Raw genomic sequence first — 20643 nt, 5'->3', positions numbered from 1 at the left:
ATGGATGGATGGATGGATGGATGGATGGATGGATGGATGGATGGACGTTTAAAACAAAACTGTTATTACTAATTAGTAAGTATACATTTTTTGAGCCTTTTTAGAGAAAATCATATCATTGTAGTAAATTATGCAAATTACCCGATGATGTCATGTGACCACGCCCATAGCCACGCACCCACCGCCACAGGTATCTTGGCAGTTTATGGGAAACACTGAGATCTAATAGCTATCAAGCTTTAGAATCTAACGGATAACTACTATTTCCCACCGATATTTGGTGTTCTTAGTAATTATTTAATGTGTTTAAATGACATCTGCTTTGGTTCTTGTGGTTACTGTAAACTACAAAGTGAATTATTTTTAATTGCTGGTTTGATGACATTGACTTAGACTTAGACTTAGACTTAGAACATCTTTATTGTCCCCGAGGGGCAATTTGGTTTGCAGCAGTAGTCATTAAAAACAAGTCTATAGAGACGGTCAATCCTTACATTACTGAATAAAGTATGAATAACGATGTTGCTTACGTGGATGTTTTGAATGAATGAGATCGAGGCAGAGGTACCATACTTCATGTGATCTTATTATTGTTGTCTACTGACTAACAAAACACACTTTATTCTTACTTTGTATTAATATCATTGCATATACAAAGACGTTTTGGTGTCAAAATATGGCTGTTTATGGGTTTCTGTCCACCTTAGGAAGAATCTCCACCGGCCGGGATGTGCTGGTATCATGTCTCATATCTAAATGGTCTTCTTTGAGAACATTCTGGTACTAATTATAAAGGTATGTTTTTATTTTATCATATACTTTAAAAATATTGACTTATTGGCAACACTAATATTGGTCCTAGAGTGTGAATGTGAGTGTGAATGTTGTCTGTCTATCTGTGTTGGTCCTGCGATGAGGTGGCGGCCTATCCAGGGTGTACCCCGCCTACTGCCCGTGTGCAGCTGAGATAGGCTCCAGCACCCCCGCGACCCCGAAAGGGACAAGCGGTACAAAATGGATGGATGGACTTATTGTAGGTTCTATATCTTTAATTGTGCGCTTGTTGGTATAAACAGTCCCACCGTCTTGTTCTTCTTCGCCTGTAAATAATGGAAATTGGCAGACTGATACTTCACTACATGCCAAAGAGAACTGCTTTCCACTCACATAATCCAAGTGTGGTTATCCTATTTTTAAAAAGACAAACAGAACAAGTTGTTTTTGCAAACATGTTGTATTTTAAAGTTCGTGGTCTTTAAAGTGTGATCAGCTGACAAAAGCGTGTTTGAGTTTAAACGCAATTTCTAAATAAAGTGTCAGCCAAAAATGTCAATGTATTTCATTATTTTTACCACTTGCTCCCATTTCTTCTTCTTTTATGCATTTCTTGCTAACTGACATAATTCATGTTATAATAATGGATTATGAACAATCAGCATAGTGCTACTGCCACCAATTGGCCATAAATTGAAGTACAGCCAAGTACAATAAATAATAGTAGGCACGTTAACAGGTCCAACAATGTTTCTTGAAAAAAAAGTAATAATTATGTATATTCATCTTCATACAGTTCCAACAGTAAAATTAGAGCCCCACCCTATCAAGGATATGAATAACTGCACACTCACTGTTACTTTCAGCAGCCTGCTGCATTGACTGGCCCCAAAGGTATTTCTCTTTGCTTTTCAGAGAGTTGTAAATGTAGGAAATGGCGGGACAGGCCAAATGAGCGACCGATCCTGTGAGACCTTTCCCCTTTTTTAGAGAATCCAGCTCCTGAAGAACCACCCAGGGAATCAGGACAATTGGTAAACCCAAAGCTACAAACACATAAAATATGAAAAAATATGTAAGATAACATGCAAAACTCAAAGTGTACTGTAGCTCTAAGGACTTGGAGGTTATATTTTGATTAGCACTTCCACAACAGTAATGGAGTCTTTGTTTGCAAGCAAAATAAATGTGAAGTACTGTACTAAAACACAAGCGTATTAGGTATATTCATTACCTCCAAAGCCATGATATTTCATCTTTTTCACATAATCCAAGTGACTGAGGAGAATGTTGGTGTCCAGCACAAGGATTACATCTTCTTGAGCAGGTTGTTTGCCTGTAGAAATACATATTTTTGAGATGACAATGAATTGCCCCCAACTTTGAAATCAAAAGTGCAAAGGGGTGGAGCTAAAACATCAGTGTATTGCTTGAACTTACATGATGTCAAAGCCGTCTCATTAAATATGCGTGGTGGTCAAGCCAGTGTCTGTTCTCAATGGTTACTAAGCGCCATTTAGCCTCTCGAAGAAAAATGCAGCTATGCTTGCATTGTTTTCAGCTGTACGAACCTTTCTAATCGAAAAAAGGGTACATACTTCTTCAGAGTTCCTTAAGATGTAATCAAGAAGGGTGGAGAGTGCAAGATTTTACGAATGGCGACGAAAAAAGTGGCACGCGCTGCAGTCCAACTTAGGGAGCAGTCGAAGAACGCACAAGCTTGCAGTGACCACCTCGTTAAAGGTTTGTTTGAATTATTTTTTATGTACTTTATTTGTTTACTATTTCCCATTGAAGTTTTATCCTGATATTGTTTGTATATTATTTTTTAACAAACAGAAACCAGAAAGTCATGATCAATGATACTTTGTCAGGAAAGGTACTTCTACGTCTCCATCCTTATTTATTTTGTACACAAATTTCTCAGAGTACATATGACATCAGGACAAAAATCAAATACAGTGATGATTCAGTAATTGTTAAGTTTGTTAAATTAATTTGCAGTCCTGGGTGTCAGCTGTCGAGTGCTCGTCGTCGCACTACATAGACGCGTCCTCGCAAGACGCAAAGTTTGAATCATGAAATGCAACCTTACCCAAGCAATACACAAGAGCACAAGATAGTTCAACATGTTTGGGAACTACACAGACGGATAATTCTTGGTATCACTCGATCGACAAATCTTTTTTTGATAAAGTATAGGGATCTATTCTATTGTATAGTTTGATTTAGGAACCCTAAGCCCTATGTGTTAAGGAATAGAATTACAATATAATCTCCAGTACGGTAGTTGGAATGGTTTATGAGTAAGAACAACAGGTAAATCTTTCATCAATCATATAACCCAAATCTAGTTGTGGCAGGCTGTCAAAAAGAAATGAATGTATGAGATACACTGATAATGTATATACAGTACTATAAATACTGGTCAACAAAACAAACTGAGCTCATATAATAAGATCAATTAAAATTAAACCAAACTTTGAAAGTTTAATCTATCTAGGTGAGGAAAATATATCAGTGGAAGAGCAATGATGTGCCGTTTTGACAGACAAGTATTACATTAATTAAATGTAATATTCTTTTTTTATTGTGGTTATAGTTTGCAGACCTATTTCCGACATTACGGTTAATTAATTTAAATACATGAGAGTTAAAACATGTTACAAACACCTCAGTGTTTAGGAATCTGGAAACCAACCATATTGGCACTAAAATACTAGCAATATTTTTTAACTGAAACTTCTATCATATCCCATTCAATTTCTTGGCTTTACATGACGTCCCATACGGCTCACATCGGGCTCATTAAATATGTGTGGTGGTCAAGCCAGCGTCTGTTCTCAATGGCGCCATTTAGTCTTTCTCAAAGAAAAATGCCCTACGCTTGCATTGTGTTTGGCTGTAAGAACCGTTCAAATCGCAAAAAGGATCAAAGTTTCTTCATAGTTCCTTGAGAGGTCATCAGGAAGGACGGATGAGTGCAAGATTTTGCCAAAGACGACGAGATAACTGGCACGTGCTCCCGCCCAAGGGAGCGGAGTCAAAGAACGCACAAGTTTGCAGTGATCACTTCGTTAAAGGTTTGTTTGATACCTTTTTTTAACGTTTAGTATTTCCTATTAAAGTGTCAACTTGTTATTTTTTTGGTTTTTTATCTTATTTCAGAGTTCTTAAAACGCATTTTTGCTACCAGTTTCGCGCAGCACCAATGCGGCGAGACTAAATAAAAGAAAGCAAATGTTAGCAAGACCTAAAAGAGTTAACACTTTTACCAAAAGCAGCAATCATAATGAAGCTTTCAGCACATACACAACGTTAAGATTCATGGATATATTTTGATTAGGACGTGGAAAAAAATGCGTACTCATGACGGCGCGTGCAACAAGTCAACAAACATGACTGCAAATGTGAAGTTAAATCAGGAAATGCAACTTTACCCGAACAAAAACAATGCATGATTTATCCGGGAAAATCTTGATACCAATTTCCTTGACCCAGCCACACACAAAGAAGTTGTAGGTCTCCATGCTTTTCAAAGTTTTCATTAGTTTTTTCGTGTAGAATGGCATCTGGAGCACAAGATAGTTTGATGTGTCTGGGATATCCTTGGTATTACTCGACAATTTTTTTTTATTATTAAGTACAGGGATCAATTCTATTGCATTTTTTTGCTCGTATCTGCTTTTTGCAGTAAGATCTACATCTCTTGCATACTCAGAGATTTTGCGCGCTGCTTGCTGCACAGTAGCCATCTTGGCCTAGTTGACCACCACTATTTTTCACTTCCGGGAAGAAGTCACGTGACGGATGCAAATGCAAAGTTTTAAATACAATTGTGTGTTGTTTTATGACATTTAATTGAAATATAGTGAGAGGCCCCACAAAAACCATACAACTCACATAATGTATAGGTAGTGCTCTCCTCTGGCGGGTCAATGTCCATGCAGGTGAGCTCTCCGTAGCTCTGCATTACATCCACCTCCAATCTCCTCTCAGAACGGGCAAGGTGAAGCTCCTCCGCCACTTGCATCTGGAGTCCAAACTATTTCAACATGCAAATACAATGAACCCGCTCTAGTTTTATTAAAAAACAAATTCATGTTGTATCTCACCTGGTCACTCTCCTGCTCAGGGATGGCATTGTTATTGCTTGGGACGACACTTGAAAAAGATGGACTTATGTCTTTCCTTTCAAATGCAAAGCTTGGAGGAACATCCCCACAGTGAGGTTTCAGGTTGCTTGCTGAGGTCTCTGAGAAAGAGTGCTTGGTCTGACATGTGTCAGTTGTGCTTGTAGACGTAGCGTCAGACCTCTTACATGTGTTGGTAACCACGGGCACTTGTTGAACCTTTTTTGGTATCTTAAAAGTGGAATGTACTTTTGTTACTGTTGGCCGATCATGAGATGGCTTAGCAATTTTAAAGGACACTTTAGTGTTGGCTGAAATAGAAGACGGTTGACTGGTCAAGTCAAGCGATGTTTTTACATTTTTATCAAAGCTCTCATTTTCCTTAAGCAGCAATTCCTCTTTGACCAGTTTTGTTTTCCTGTTTCTTTTAAAGTCCAGGCTTGGTTCCTTGGCCTCTTTTGCGTTGCTGTCCTTTCTAGTGTTAGACATGTTCATATCTTGACATTTACTCTTCAGCAATTCCAGGCATTGTCTCTTTTTCTCCAGCGAAACAAAAGTGGGACTGCTATGCTTTTTTTTCAATCTAGGCAAGCTCGTGTGGCAAGATTTTTCATCTGAACTGCGCTTCGAGTCCCTTTTTTCTTTTCTCCGATCATCTTTGTCTAAATCACTAATTCTCTGGAATCTTGAGGGTCTACTTTCTTTTATTTCACTCCTGATGGCATCATTATCTTTCTTTGAAATATTAGGCTCTTTTTTATGGGAACAATGGCTGTGGATTGTTGCAGAGGAACTTTTTGTCTTTGATTTGGCCACACCTGTCTTAGAGATGTGTCTCTTATCGGTTTTAATTCTTGCAGACAGCTTGTGGACAGCCGTTTTGATTTGCGGGGTTTCAGTAACAGCATGTCCTTTTTCTTCTGTAGAACGGCTTTAAGTGGAAGGAGAAAACAGTCAATATTGTTTTTATACAAATACTGGAACACATTTGCGATTAAAAGTAGAATACAGTATAACAAACCTGGAGTGCCTGTTTCTCTTGTGTTTCCTTTTGGATCTGTCACTCCTACAGTGTTCTTTGGATGTCTAAAATAAAAAAACATTTAAAAAATTACTTTCAGAGAGTCTGTATATAGCTTTTTATTTAAGCACTATAAACTAGTACACTGAAAGTTCGGCAACAGAAAATAAAGATGAGTGATTTCACTCAATGAAACAGCACTGCAGAAACAGGATGTTGTCATAACGTAGCCAAAACGCACGCGATTGTCTGGAACGGAGGCAGCATGTCTGCAATGTGGATGTATTTTAATATATCTGTGATATACAGCGATCTACAAAATACCCAATGTGCAAATATTATTAACAGTGGTGCTCTTTCAAGGAGAGAATGTGCAGCTGGAGTGTCATCGCAAAGCAAGTGTGACGTCAGTAAGTGTTTTGTGACAGTAGAAGCTCGCTGCAGCTCTTGCTGTTTGTCACGGACATACAGTGACATAAGTAAAGAGTCTCCAAACACAAGTACAGTCTCCAATAACACCAAAAAAAGATGCTAGATTTGTTGCTCATCATTGTTGATAAATAAACAAAATGACTTGAAAAATTCTCAACAAAGTGCAGCCATTGTTAAATTGTACAATAAGCAGCAACAATCGAAAAATAAAGCAACACGATATAATATAAATAGATTGATATTTATTAATAATTCATACTAATTACTAATAACACAAATTTGTTTTTAAACATACAGTATGTATAATATATTTACCGGTAGCTTTTATTAAAGAAAATATACACTATGCATCATAACAGATTATGCAAGTTATATGGTGATGTCATATTGATGTGCAAAACCCATTCTAACCCAAATCTTTTACCTGAATAGCTTCGAGGAGACATTAGCAAACCTTACAGCGCTGGTATCAAATTTAAAGAATCATGAACGTTAATCTTACAAGATGAGCCATTTTTAGATTGTTTGTTTTTAAACACCCTCAGCAGTAGATAAACATGTGTAACTTTTAAACACAAGTAAGTTCAACCTATTTTATTATTCAATTTCGCCAAATAAGATCCAGTTTTATGTTTGTGTATTTATAAAATATGTGTGGGTTGTTCACTTCAATGTGTATGTAGGTGCAAGTATAAAACAATTTGTGGTTACATATGTTTACCTTATAGACACTCAATGTCTTTCTATACATAACAATAGTACTGGAATATTGTTATGATATAAGCAAGGACTAAAATCCTAACAATTATACCAAGCTAATTGTATTAACAGCAGACTAATAACATTTACAAAAAATATTAAATGCATGTTTTACCTCCTCCTCTCTGGATGACTTCTTGTGCTTCCTTTTTCTTTCAGACATTTTTCCTGCAGCTTATTTCCAGATCCGAGAGTACCAGGTCAGTACAAAGAATTCCGAAACTGAACAGTGTGGTATCACAGGGTTTCTGCAGGTATCAGCAAATCAAATGTAATGTTTTTTATTGCCTTTTTAATGCAACTTAAAACAAATATCATGCCTGTGCCCAACTACATATCATTATTATATTTAGTCTAAAGCATCAATCAATCAATCAATCAATCAATCAATCAAAGTTTATTTATATAGCCCTAAATCTCGAGTGTCTCAAAGGGCACAACGACATCCTCGGCTCAGATCCCACATCAGGACAAGAAAAAACTCAACCCAATGGGCTACAATGAGAAACCTTGGAGGGGATCGCAGATGTGGGGACCCCCACAAAGCATGCCATTGTCTGCACGGACAAAATTCTAAGCATTTGACAAAAATAATGTTGAATAGTTGAAAATATTACATTATTGTGGCCAAAATTGAGCACAAATGTAACCATAACAGTATATTAATAGCCATGCAAGTAACTCGTTCAAACGCAATAACCATTTTCATTGTTGCAGTATTGTGTTCATTGTAATTGGAAAGTGAAAAACTTAGTTATCCTAAATAAGTAAACAAACATAACATCAACAACAAACATCTTGAAGTGCAGTTTTTCCCCTTTGAATGCCTCTAGACATCGTCTTTAATCCTTTTAATGCCATTTAAGGCCTTAATTTTCGTGAAATTAATTTAAAGGCTATTAATGTTTTTTAATGACCCTTGGGTACCCATCCATCCATTTTCTACCGCTTGTCCCATTCGGGGTACCCAGTAATACATGACACATGCTAACAATAATATAGCCATTTGCTATACAGTGGCTGTTTTTAATGTAGAATAACTATCGTCACTGTAGAATTCAAGATTACGTTTTTTACGACGGAAAATTGCGTTCCAAATGGAGTGTACGTTTAACTACTAATACAAACATAAATTAGACTTTGACCTGTATTAGTTTTATTTATAAATGCCTGCATACAGTAAGTAAACCTCACAGTGAGTTAAACTTAAGACAACGCCACGGCAAACCAAGCTAGATTATGCTATACATGAATGTAAAACAATATTGTAGTTTAGCTCCGATTAATACACAATATGTAGTTTGGTAAAGAATACATTTCGATAAATGATTTTGGTCGATACTGTTTTGGACTCACCAAATCAGCTGCTCATCTTCTTCTACGGTGGCCGGTTTGAAGTGGTTTCGTCTCTTTGAGCGTCACATTACTGCACCCTAGAGGTCATGGGGGAGAAGCGCAGGTAAAACGGCATCAAATCCCAATGACTAATCACTGATTAACCTTCTTTCCAATGTCCCTGCTATAGAAATTAAATGTACCAGTGATGCGCCGTCAGGGCCAGCAAGGCCTTCTCTGCTGGCCTTACATAACCAGAAATCATGATCATAATTAAAGATACGATTTTTTTTATTTATTTACTTTCCCTAAATATCTAAAATGATTCATATTCTCTTCATGTCATATTATGCTCCTTCCAGTGCTGTTGTTTTTAGTTTTAGTTTGTATCCAATCAGAATTCAGCCAGCGTATGTTGCCATGCTGTACCAAATCTGCCAGAGGCCTTCAGAATCAGCAATGCGGGCTCCCGTGTACTGTAAGTGAACGGGCACATACAGTTGATAGACAGTTGCGATAGCCAATCAGATCACGAGTTGTTGTCAGTAATCAATAAATCAAAGTTTATTTATATAGCCCTAAATCACGAGTGTCTCAAAGGGCTGCACAAGTCAAAACGACATCCTCGGCTCAGATCCCAATAGGCAAGGAAAAACTCAACCCAATGGGCTACAATGAGAAACCTTGGAGGGGACCGCAGAAGTAGGGACATTGTTGCATGTGTATTTGTCGCCATCATGTGGTCAGGGCAGTTAACATATCTTTGAGAAGTGTGTACTTTGAATCAAACTTTATTGACCGGAAGTTGCATAAGCCAAGCAGAGAAATTTACGGTATATGTTTTAATTCCTGATGCGTTTTAATTGATTTTAAATGCGCCAGAAAATAACCCGTTTAGTATATTGTTGATGTGCTTCAATACACAGTAGGGTGTCAATGTGTTCCTGTATAGTATTTCTCCAGCAATGATCATGTGGTGACATCAATGATGGTATTTTGAGAGGTAATCATTGAAGTCGGAGATCACTGAAGGCCTAGGTGGGAAACGCACGGGCCGCCACTGAAATGTACCCATTCATAATTGTGTTAGCGTCCCTTGCCTTGGCAAGCATATTGGGGAGGGAAGCAGACGGGAGTAAACATCTGAAGGCCAATGGGAGGGGAAAAAACATCTTAAGGTAATCGTGACACAAAGTGAGTCACACTCCTTTCCAAGGCTGCAGGAGTAGTTTAGTTTGTCATGACATTCATAATGCTCTCCCCTTTCAACTCACAATGACTGCACATGTGTTTAATTTTCAATGTCAGTACTTTTTTTATTTATTATAGTGCATTATTGTTTTCAATAACATTTGCATAATTGTCTATGACAGGGGTTCTTAACCTTTTTGAGCTTAAGGCCCAACTTTAGGCCTGGGGCCTACTCAAATATTAACACTGAATTAGTAAACTTACTCTTGATTTTAATCATATTCAATAATTTTACTGTATATGACGTTACGGTTTTCTACCTTGTCAAATGATATGAAAGCATGTGTTAATCACAAATATTGTTATTTATTTAACACATAAACCTTAGGTTTATTTCAAGCTGATTGCAAAACATTTGTATGCTCGTACAACATGTAAAACCTTTAGTATGTGGAATTAAAGGCCTACTGAAACCCACTACTACCGACCACGCAGTCTGATAGTTTATATATCAATGATGAAATCTTAACATTATAACACATGCCAATACGGCCGGGTTAACTTATAAAGTGACATTTTAAATTTGCCGCTAAACTTCCGGTTCGAAACGCCTCTGAGGATGACGTATGCGCGTGACGTAGACCGGGGAACACGGGTATGCCTTCCACATTGAAGCCAATACGGAAAAGCTCTGTTTTCATTTCATAATTCCACAGTATTCTGGACATCTGTGTTCGTGAATCTGTTTCAATCATGTTCATTGCATTATGGAGAAGGAAGCTGAGCAAGCAAAGAAGAAAGTTGTCGGTGCGAAATGGACGTATTTTTCGAACGTAGTAAGCCACAACAGTACACAGCCGGCGCTTCTTTGTTTACATTCCCGAAAGATGCAGTCAAGATGGAAGAACTCGGATAACAGAGACTCTAACCAGGAGGACTTTTGACTTCGATACACAGACGCCTGTAGAGAACTGGGACAACACAGACTCTTACCAGGATTACTTTGATTTGGATGACAAAGACGCAGGCGTGCTACTGTGAGTATGCAGCTTTGGCTTCAAAACATTTGATCGCTTGACCGTATGTGCGCAACTTTTTTTTGCGTATTTACGTAACTTTTTTAAAATATATAAGCTTTATGAACCTTGGGTTAGGTGAACGGTCTTTTGGGCTGAGTGATTGTGTGTGTTGATCAGGTGTTTGAATTGTATTGGCGTGTTCTATGGAGCTAGGAGCTAGCATAGGAGCTAGGAGCTAGCATAACACGTACCGTACCGTACGTGCGCGTCACGTACGTAACTTTTTAAAAATATATAAGCTTTATGAACCTTGGGTTAGGTGAACGGTCTTTTGGGCTGAGTGAATGTGTGTGTTGATCAGGTGTTTGAATTGTATTGGCGTGTTCTATGGAGCTAGGAGCTAGCATAGGAGCTAGGAGCTAGCATAACACGTACCGTACCGTACGTGCGCGTCACGTACGTAACTTTTTAAAAATATATAAGCTTTATGAGCCTTGGGTTAGGTGAACGGTCTTTTAGGCTGAGTGATTGTGTGTGTTGATCAGGTGTTTGAATTGTATTGGCGTGTTCTATGGAGCTAGGAGCTAGCATAGGAGCTAGGAGCTAGCATAACACGTACCGTACCGTACGTGCGCGTCACGTACGTAACTTTTTAAAAATATATAAGCTTTATGAACCTTGGGTTAGGTGAACGGTCTTTTGGGCTGAGTGATTGTGTGTGTTGATCAGGTGTTTGAATTGTATTGGCGTGTTCTATGGAGCTAGGAGCTAGCAGAGGAGCTAGGAGCTAGCATAACAAACACGCAGGTGTTTTTATGCAGGATTAATTTGTGGCATATTAAATATAAGCCTGGTTGTGTTGTGGCTAATAGAGTATATATATGTCTTGTGTTTATTTACTGTTGTAGTCATTCCCAGCTGAATATCAGGTCACCCCCGGCTCTCACAGCATCTTCCCTATCTGAATAGCTTCAACTCCCCACTAGTCCTTCACTTGCACTTTACTCATCCACAAATCTTTCATCCTCGCTCAAATTAATGGGGAAATTGTCGCTTTCTCGGTCCGAATCTCTCTCACTTCATGCGGCCATCATTGTAAGCAATAGGGAACTTTGCGTATATGTTCAACTGACTACGTCACGCTACTTCCGGTAGGGGCAAGCCTTTTTTTTATCAGATACCAAAAGTTGCAATCTTTATCGTCGTTGTTCTATACTAAATCCTTTCAGCAAAAATATGGCAATATCGCGAAATGATCAAGTATGACACATAGAATAGATCTGCTATCCCCGTTTAAATAAAAAAAATTCATTTCAGTAGGCCTTTAAATTATGGAACGGATTAACCAAAGAAATCAAACAAAGCACCAATATGATTCAGTTTAAGAGACTGTTCACAAAGTACACAGAACAATAATTATGATGAACATCTTGAACCCTTTTTTTAATTTTGTTTTATTGAGACAAAGATTATTTATGGTTTAATATTTGTTTACTTACTATGGTATATTATTTATTTATTATTTATTTGTTCTCTATTATGTTACAGAGAAAAAGGAAATAGGATAAAATTGCTATGGTATGAAAAGGGGTAGGATTAAATCAGCTCAGCTTCTTCCTACTCCTTTTCGCACGTGCTGTAATGAGACAACTGGAAATATGTGATGCATTACATTGTATTATATGTGTTCGAAATAAACTGAAACTGAAACTGAAACTGAACTGAAAATAAGTACCAACTGAATATACTGCATACAAAAATAATTGATGAAATATACATTTACATACAATTATGGTGTGCTAAAATAATGAACTAAATTAGTAATCAATATGTTTCACAAATAAACTGTCAATGAAATTAATGTGCAAATGAAAATATAGCTTCACCACTTGAGTCATAATTTTTGCGCTGGAAAAACTTTAGCTCCAGACTTCGTCTGTTTATTTGAGTTTGTCCATACTGCCACAAGTGGTGGAAAATGGTATTACAACTGAGCACCGTTGCGGTCCATACGGACCACAGCTGAAAAACAGATTTTTTTGGCAGCCCTCAAGGGGACGCTCGCGGCCCAACAGTGGTTAAGAAACGCTGTATGTGGCACATTTGCAAAAAAAAACCCCATAAAAAGCAAAAAAAACGTTGTAAATTGAAACTGTAAATTAATGTTGTTTTGTCGCTTAGTCCTGTCATTTTAGTTCCCAGAACATCTTGATAACGTTAGCCTATTTTTGCAGTAAGAGTCTCTGATTGTTACTTTTGGTTAGCTATTGGTTTCCACTTGGTTGGTAACATTTTCTCAGTATTATGCGCTGGTTGCACCAAAGTTACCCTCATAACATTGTAATCTTTGCAGAATGTTATTTTTTGGTTGTTTTCCCATACAACCTTTAAAAATATAATCTCGATTGTATAAATTGATTACTTGTACTGCACCTACATCAGTGTTTCTCAAATATTGGGTCGGGGTCACGGTCTGGTGTCAGCGAGCAGCAGGGGAGATGCTTTATTATTTTTGTCTATCACTCTAGTATTCATGTTAGAATGTTAGAAAAACTTGCAGATAGGTGGCAGCAATGGTCAATCTAATCAACAGGTTCTCTGCTCTACCCAGGAGAAGAAGTAAGTACACAGGAACACATTAGTACACAGCTAACGGAGGCAAAGAGATGGGGACATTTTTGACAGAAATAAAGCGCACAAATGAGTTGTCATCAGTGGCATGTATGAAAAATGTTACTCACAAAGTGCTGATACAGATAAATATTATCAAGTTCTCAAAAAAATAATTGCGGAAGCACCGACCGGCAAAATGGTATCTAGAGGGGTTTTATTACCCACTAAATCAGGGTGTCAAACTAATTTTAGATCGGGGGCCACATGAAGAAAAATCTACTCAAGTGGGCCGGACTGGTAAAATCTCGGCATGATAACTTAAAAATAAAGACAACTTCAGATTATTTTCTTTGTTTAAAAATAGAACAAGCACATTCTTAAAATGTACAAATGATAATGTTGTTGTTGTTGTTTTTTTTACAGTTACATGTTACATAGTATTCTATCTTTGTTGTTATTTATATTTATACTTTCTTAATAAATTATGTGATAATGTTCATCAGTCAACTCATTGGTGTTCATTTTCAATCTATCAAGATAAAATAATATCAAAATCAAATTACAAGATGTTATTTATGTAGTTTGCTCATTTTCCTCGACTGGTGCACCAACATCATGTGGTTTATTTTTTTTTACATATGTAGCATCATCTAGAAAGATATAAAGAATTGCTATTACGACATCTAGTGGACACATTTAGAACAGAAGTTTCTTTCATTCAAAAATTTCTGCTCATTTTTATACTTAGCAAACTCATCCCGCGGGCCGGATAAAACCTGTTCGTACGTTTGACACCCATGCACGAAATAAAGCAACAAAGTTGCTCAATAGGCAACACTGACATTCTTGCTACGTTTTCTTATTGTCTGGCAGACCAGGTGTGTTGTAATATGTTTATGACGCTTTAAATCTATTTACCTGAGACTGATCTTCTCACATTGGACAATTCGAAGCCCTCAATTGGTCTAACAGATGTGTTTGGACCGTACCTATATTATTATCATCATTACATTATACATGTTAGAAATAAACTGAACTGAACTGAACATTGATTTATCTTTGATAAATGCCTTTTTTTGAATGACCACAAAAGGCCTTGCACTTCCTTTACATGCCACATAGTGACGCTGTAGCTCTATTGAAGACTATTCTGCAGAAGGCCCAACCACAGTATCATAACTTACCAGACCGCATTTAGGCTGCTGAAACAAAACCTGAAAAGCAGTTTTCATTGAAGACTTTGAAAGTGACAGATATTTTATGAGTAACATATGGGCCGTGTTGTTCCAGCTGTCAGGGATAAACTCAGACCACTTCAATAGTCCTGAACAGGAATGCTAATAATTTAACCTGTGACATAAACGATGATATGCAGTAAAGTTAAATACATGGCCCACATTGGATTAGATAAGTGCCGTGTTCAAAATAGTAAATACTAACTGTTTGGTGGTTCATACAGAGTGACAATGTTGTAGGGTTTCGTTGTTCCTAACAGTTTTTTGTGGTATGCACTGACCAGGGTTGCCAACCGTTTGAAAACCGAAATTTCCCAAATTTTTTCTGTCTCGTATCGCAGTGATAATGAAAAATAGTTTCTAAATGTCAATGTTATCAATGAATGACGTAGGGCTTTGTATGAATTTTTACGGCAAACTTTTTGTAATCACTTTCCTGCACTGAAATCAATAAGTGAATAAAAAAAAATGTTATTCCTGATCTTGCAGTAATGATACACAGTTCTGCAATTTTTTTAAGGCAGAGGGCGCAAGTTTGATTCCCTGTTAAGGGTTGCGTCAAGAAGGGTATCTCCAATGTCTTATTTCGTAAAACCCACTTTTCTGACCTCTTGGCACCTGTTATTGTGTATATATATATTTGGGATCTCCATAAGGCCTGAACATTTTAATTTAAACCATGTACTTTTATGAAACCAAAACTCTGCTGTCCTTGTGTTCCAAATGAGCCCTTTGGGAATCTGAAACATTTGTGACTTACTGTTGTTTGTCTCTGTGACATCAGCGGACATCTCAACACATGGTAGGGGTTTACCAGAAGACGCCTGCGCAGGTCCGCTATTTTTAATTTTTATAGCGCGTTTGCAGTCCGAACAAAAAAACGTATATCCATAACCTTAAATCAGGGGTGTCCAAAGTGCGGCCCGCAGGTCTTTTTTTAATGGCCCCACGGCACATTTTAAAAATACAATTGAAAAAAATAAAAAACCTTAAAAGTGGTATTTAAAGAGCAAACAGGTGAAATGTAACAAGAAAATGTAGCAATGTTTACTCTAATCACACAAAGATGTCATGTAGGCTGTTTCTTTCTTTAAAAAATAATAATGAATCAAAATCAATGTCATTATGAATTATTGACCTATTCAAGGCTCCAATTACGTCACATTAAATATTTTGAGATATTTTTTGGGGAAAATGTTGCATATTTTGTGTTTGCCATGTAAAAAAACGAGTTTTGGTCGATAACGTTTTGTTTTTTTTAAAGAAGGGCCTAAAACGAACAAACAAAAAACATAAACAACAATAAAACTTATAATTGACTGATAGATCTGAAGTTGATCTCGAGATTATTGTGTTAAAACAGTAAAAAAAAAAAATTATAATTTATTTTTTAACACTTTAATGAGTAGGACCATTTTGGATCCCCTACAATTTTAGTGTGATTCGTTTTTAAGTGTCATTGCTCAAACAATAATAATGAATTACAATCAATGGTGTTATGAGTTATTGACATTTTTAAGGCTCCAATTATTATATAATCTCAAATATCCCACTTAAAAATTTTATTGGGTGAAAATATTGCATATTTTGTGTTTTTTTTTCATTAAAAAAGGGTTTTCTTTGACAAAAAGAGCATACAATTTAAATCTTTAAAAAATGTTATATTGACAGATAGACCTAATGTTGATCTAGAGATTTAAAAACTTGAATAATAACACAAATAATAATACTGAATAATGACATGTTTTTTATATTTTTTGGACCAAAACCCTTTGGGGTCCCCGGGATCAAGCATGAGTGGAAGCCTAAATGTATATTTTTTATACATATATTGTATTGGTTTTTAAAATAAAACATATCAAAATGGCCTCTGCAAGCTTTGATTTTTCAATGTGCGGCCCTCAGTAGAAAAAGTTTGGACACCCCTGCCTTAAATGTTCTGTTATTGGTTGTATTAACCAGCACAGGTGACCAAAACAACAACCTCCATTCTCATCTGAAGTGCCTGCTTATTTTTTTTTATTCATGACAATGTATTTACAATACAGGACGTAGGTCCCTTTGAGACTTGTAAGCAGACATAGAAGATGAGAGCTTGGCTACGATCCCTACCTCAGTCCAATTTGTCTCAACCGAAACTGCTGTACAACTGCCCTCCAAATCTGCCCCACTTAAGCAAGTTGACAATTTTAAGTACCTCGGTTCCTGGACCATTGATTCCGGTATTGACTTCCGTACCAGGAAAGCCCAAGCCTGGAAAGCATGTAATAAAATGGACAGCATATGTCACTCCAACCTTCCCAATTCACTTAAGCTATACCTCTTCAAGTCTCCCATCGAACCCATCCTCATGTACGGCTCCGAGACCTGGACCCTCAATGCGCGCCTTCACAAACGCCTTGGCGGTTGCTATAACAACCTGCTTCGAAAGGTTCAAGGCTTGTCGTGGCAGTCCCATCCCACCTTTGACCAAATAAACGGCAACCTACCTCGAGCAAGCACCCGTCTGAGCCAACGTCTCTAGTCACTGCTTCCGTGCCAAGACGGAGCTGATATCACAGCTCCTCCTTTGGAAACAATCTACCCCAAAGTAATCGCACGGGACACTGGGATCCTTGTTTCAGAGCTGGGCTGTGCCATGGATGACCTCGACTGCTGGCGGAGGGTTGTACAAGGTCTCTCGGCTACGGCCGCACGTTGATGATGATGACCTCGGTCCAAGGGCAACATACGGAAGGATTTACCGAAAACTGCATTTAATCGCGGAGACAGTTCCTACAATTTATGGCAAGCGTGGATACAATAAAACGGTAAGTTCAATAACTAGCTTGATATATGTAATGATATGTTAGCGACGTAGCATTGTTAGCTGACTGGACCACATGTAGATGACATAAACAATTTGTTAATGCAATATTCCTGCATGGACGTACATAGTCATTTCAAATAGGGAGGGATACATTATGATAACACAATGCCTGTATCATTACAGCTTAATGGATCAAAAATGTGTTGAAAGAGAAAGCTGATAAAGTAACCTTTAAGATTGGTTCTGAAGTTTGTTCTTTGCGTTCCTCTCGCTGCAAGCCAGATGCTGGCTCGTGGACGTACGTATGCTAAAATGCTGCGCTGTTGCCATTTGTAATAAAAAGTAGCGTATAGTTTGAATTTATGATATCTGTCGGTATGAAAATGTACCGTTAAACTACAACTATGGCTGACGGGTGGAGAATCAGTAACAGCCAGCCTGAGGGGCCATTACATGGTATGTAGAGCACAGGGAATTGTTTTAAATTATTAAAAATCATTAATATGACCGCTTTAAGCTAACTTAAGAAGCTGTTTGTTAGTTTTGTTATTTCATACTAAACAATAAGTTATTAAACACTTTGTTGCCCAAGTACAAACCCCAAAACCAGTGTAGTTGGCACGTTGTGTAATTCGTAAATAAAAACAGATTACAATGATTTGGAAATCCTTTTTAATTTATATTCAATTAAAAAGACTGCAAAGACAAGATATTTAACGTTGCAAATAAACATTAACTTAGAATTTAATGGCAGCAACACATTGCAAAAAAGTTGGCACAGGGGCATTTTTACCACTGTGTTACATGGCCTTTCCTTTTAACAACACTCAGTAAACGCTTGGGAACTGAAATCCCTAAATTCCTTGCAATAGCTCGTTGAGAAATGTTGTTTTTAAACTGTTCAACAGTTTGCTCACGCATTTGTTCACAAAGTTGTGACCCTCGCTCCATCCTTGTTAAAAAATGACTTAGCATTTCATGGAAGCTGCTTTTATACCCAATCATGGCACCTACCTGTTCCCAATTAGCCTTTCCAAATAAGTGTTTGATGAGCAGTCAACTTTCTCAGTCTTTTTTGCCACTTGTGCCAGCTTTTTTGAAACATGTTGCAGGCATCAAATTCCAAATGAGCTAATATTTGCAAAAGATAAAAACGTTTTCCAGTTCCAACGTTAAGTATCTTGTCTTTGCAGTTTATTCAATTGAATATAGGTTGAAAAGGATTTGCAAATCATTGTATTTTGTTTTTATTTGTGATTTACACAACGTGCCAACTTCACTGGTTTTGGGGTTTGTATTTATATTATTCCAAAATTGCAGGTCCACGTTAAAGAGTATAAACATGTTCACACAAAAGCAATGGCAGTGGTTAAGACGTCACACAAGATCTTCTCCTGTGATAAATATATATATTTTTGTGAAAATAAAAGAAAACAGTTGTTGCAAAGCTGGAGCTGTTTGTTGGCAGTGATAAAGGGGATTGTTTAAAAACTAAATAAAACAAAACTATTGTTAAAAAAAAGTCTTATAGTGTTCATGTTCTCTGATACTTTTTGTTTTGAACTTCATAGTTGACTGCACACTCCTGCTAAGGGACTCCAATGTCCCTTTTCTATGATAGAAAAAAACTAAAAAAAAAAAAGGCTTATCCAAACCCAGGTGAAAGTTTGCTTTTGGACGTCTTTGCTGGGCTTGAACTCGCCATTTCATTTCAAACACTGAGTTCAAACATTAAGGTAGTTGAAGAGTACATATGGCACCAGATCACCTTCCAGCAAAGATCAATGAGTATATTTATTGTCATAAACTCAGATCCAACGAAAGGACTATTACATTCCTGAGCCACCTGCTGAAAGCCTATGCCAGGCGGTGTGTGCTGGAAAGTAGTTGGTTGACTGTCAAACCTCCGATCCAGGAGGAACAATGTAGCCTCCTGGCCATGGAACAGTAGACCTGCTCTTTGTTCTACACACTTGTATCATTTTGAAGTTTGGCAAGGTTGATTTGCGAGATCACGTACCCGTATTTTAAGGAATCCAGCTGCCTCAAAATTTTAACGATCACTATACAAACTGAGCAAGGACAATGGTCATATTCTTTACCAAGTATAATACATGTTTCCAGTGAGTGATAATGTCTGACATAATTACTGTATATGACGTAACCCACCTGGATCAGCCGAGGGCTCGAACCCAAGTCACCCAAGTGAGAGTCAAGAGCACTAGCCAATGAGCTAAAAGCCTGTTGGTTCAATGCAAGGCTGAAGGTGAAGTGAAGTGGTGAAGTGAAGTGAATTACATTTATATAGCGCTTTTTCTCAAGTGACTCAAAGCGCTTTACATAGTGAAACCCAATATCTAAGTTACATTCAAACCAGTGTGGGTGGCACTGGGAGCAGGTGGGTAAAGTGTCTTGCCCAAGGACACAACGGAAGTGACTAGGATGGCGGAAGCGGGGATCGAACCTGCAACCCTCAAGTTGCTGGCACGGCCGCTCTACCAACCGAGCTATACCGCCCTATGTGACACCTATAAGGTGTCACAGAGTGAGGTATACCAACATACTTTTGCACAACTGCACCAGCTGGCGTCCGGTACACTGATGCCGCTAAACTCTTGGCCAGGTCACAGCATCAGTATAACCCGACTGGTCCAGCCCAGGGCTCAAACCCAGGATTCCCAATTGAGAGTCTGGAGCGCTAACCAAAAAGCTAAAAGCCTCAGCTGTCAGCTCATGGTCCAGCACAACTCTTAAGGCTGCAGGGAGTGAGGCTTACTTAAAGTACTTTTGCACAGCTTTGCGCCAGCTAACGTCGTTACAATAACCCCCCTAAACCTCACTTTCATTCAGGTCACAGCACCAATATAACCTACCTGGTAAAGCCCAGGGATCCAACCCAGGTACACTGATTGAGAGTTGAGAGCACTAGCCAACAAGCTAAAAGCCAGATCTGTCAGCTTGTGGTCCAGTACAACTCTCAATTCATCAAGTAGTGAAGCTTACTAAAAGTACCTTTGCACAGTTTTCCACCAGCTTGCATTCACGCACTAACCCACCTAAACCTAACTTTAAATCCAGGTCACAGCATCAATGTAACCTACTTAGTCCGGCCCGGGGCTCAAACCCAGGTCCCCTGATTGAGAGCTGAAAGGTACTAGCCAAAGAGCTTGTGGTACAGCACAACTCTTAAGGCGTCAGGGAGTGAGGTTTACTAAAAGTATTTTTCTGGATAACAGCACCAATGTAACCTACCTGACGGGGTTTAAACCCAGGAATCCGGGAATTACAATAGCCATGCCACTGAAATGAGGAGAGTCCAGTT

General features: G+C 38.0%; 1 protein-coding gene across 1 annotated transcript in view; it reads right to left on the bottom strand.

The window, feature by feature from the left end:
* Positions 1-8579, bottom strand: part of swt1 (SWT1 RNA endoribonuclease homolog) — a 64511-nt gene extending 55932 nt beyond the window's left edge. Inside the window, exons 1-7 of the mRNA XM_062028313.1 lie at positions 8476-8579; positions 7235-7367; positions 5929-5993; positions 4890-5838; positions 4678-4819; positions 2009-2110; positions 1629-1820 (exon numbers count right to left, since the gene is read on the bottom strand). Of these exons, the coding sequence (XP_061884297.1) occupies positions 1629-1820; positions 2009-2110; positions 4678-4819; positions 4890-5838; positions 5929-5993; positions 7235-7282 (1498 nt within the window). The 5' untranslated portion in view covers positions 7283-7367; positions 8476-8579. The remainder of the gene's footprint in view (positions 1-1628; positions 1821-2008; positions 2111-4677; positions 4820-4889; positions 5839-5928; positions 5994-7234; positions 7368-8475) is intronic.
* Between the last annotated feature and the right edge of the window lie 12064 nt (positions 8580-20643).

Source organism: Entelurus aequoreus, linkage group LG19, assembly GCF_033978785.1.
Source record: "Entelurus aequoreus isolate RoL-2023_Sb linkage group LG19, RoL_Eaeq_v1.1, whole genome shotgun sequence".
Lineage (NCBI taxonomy): Eukaryota > Metazoa > Chordata > Actinopteri > Syngnathiformes > Syngnathidae > Entelurus > Entelurus aequoreus.
Note: the sequence above shows the minus strand (reverse complement) of the source record. Positions and strands in the feature narration are given on the sequence as shown.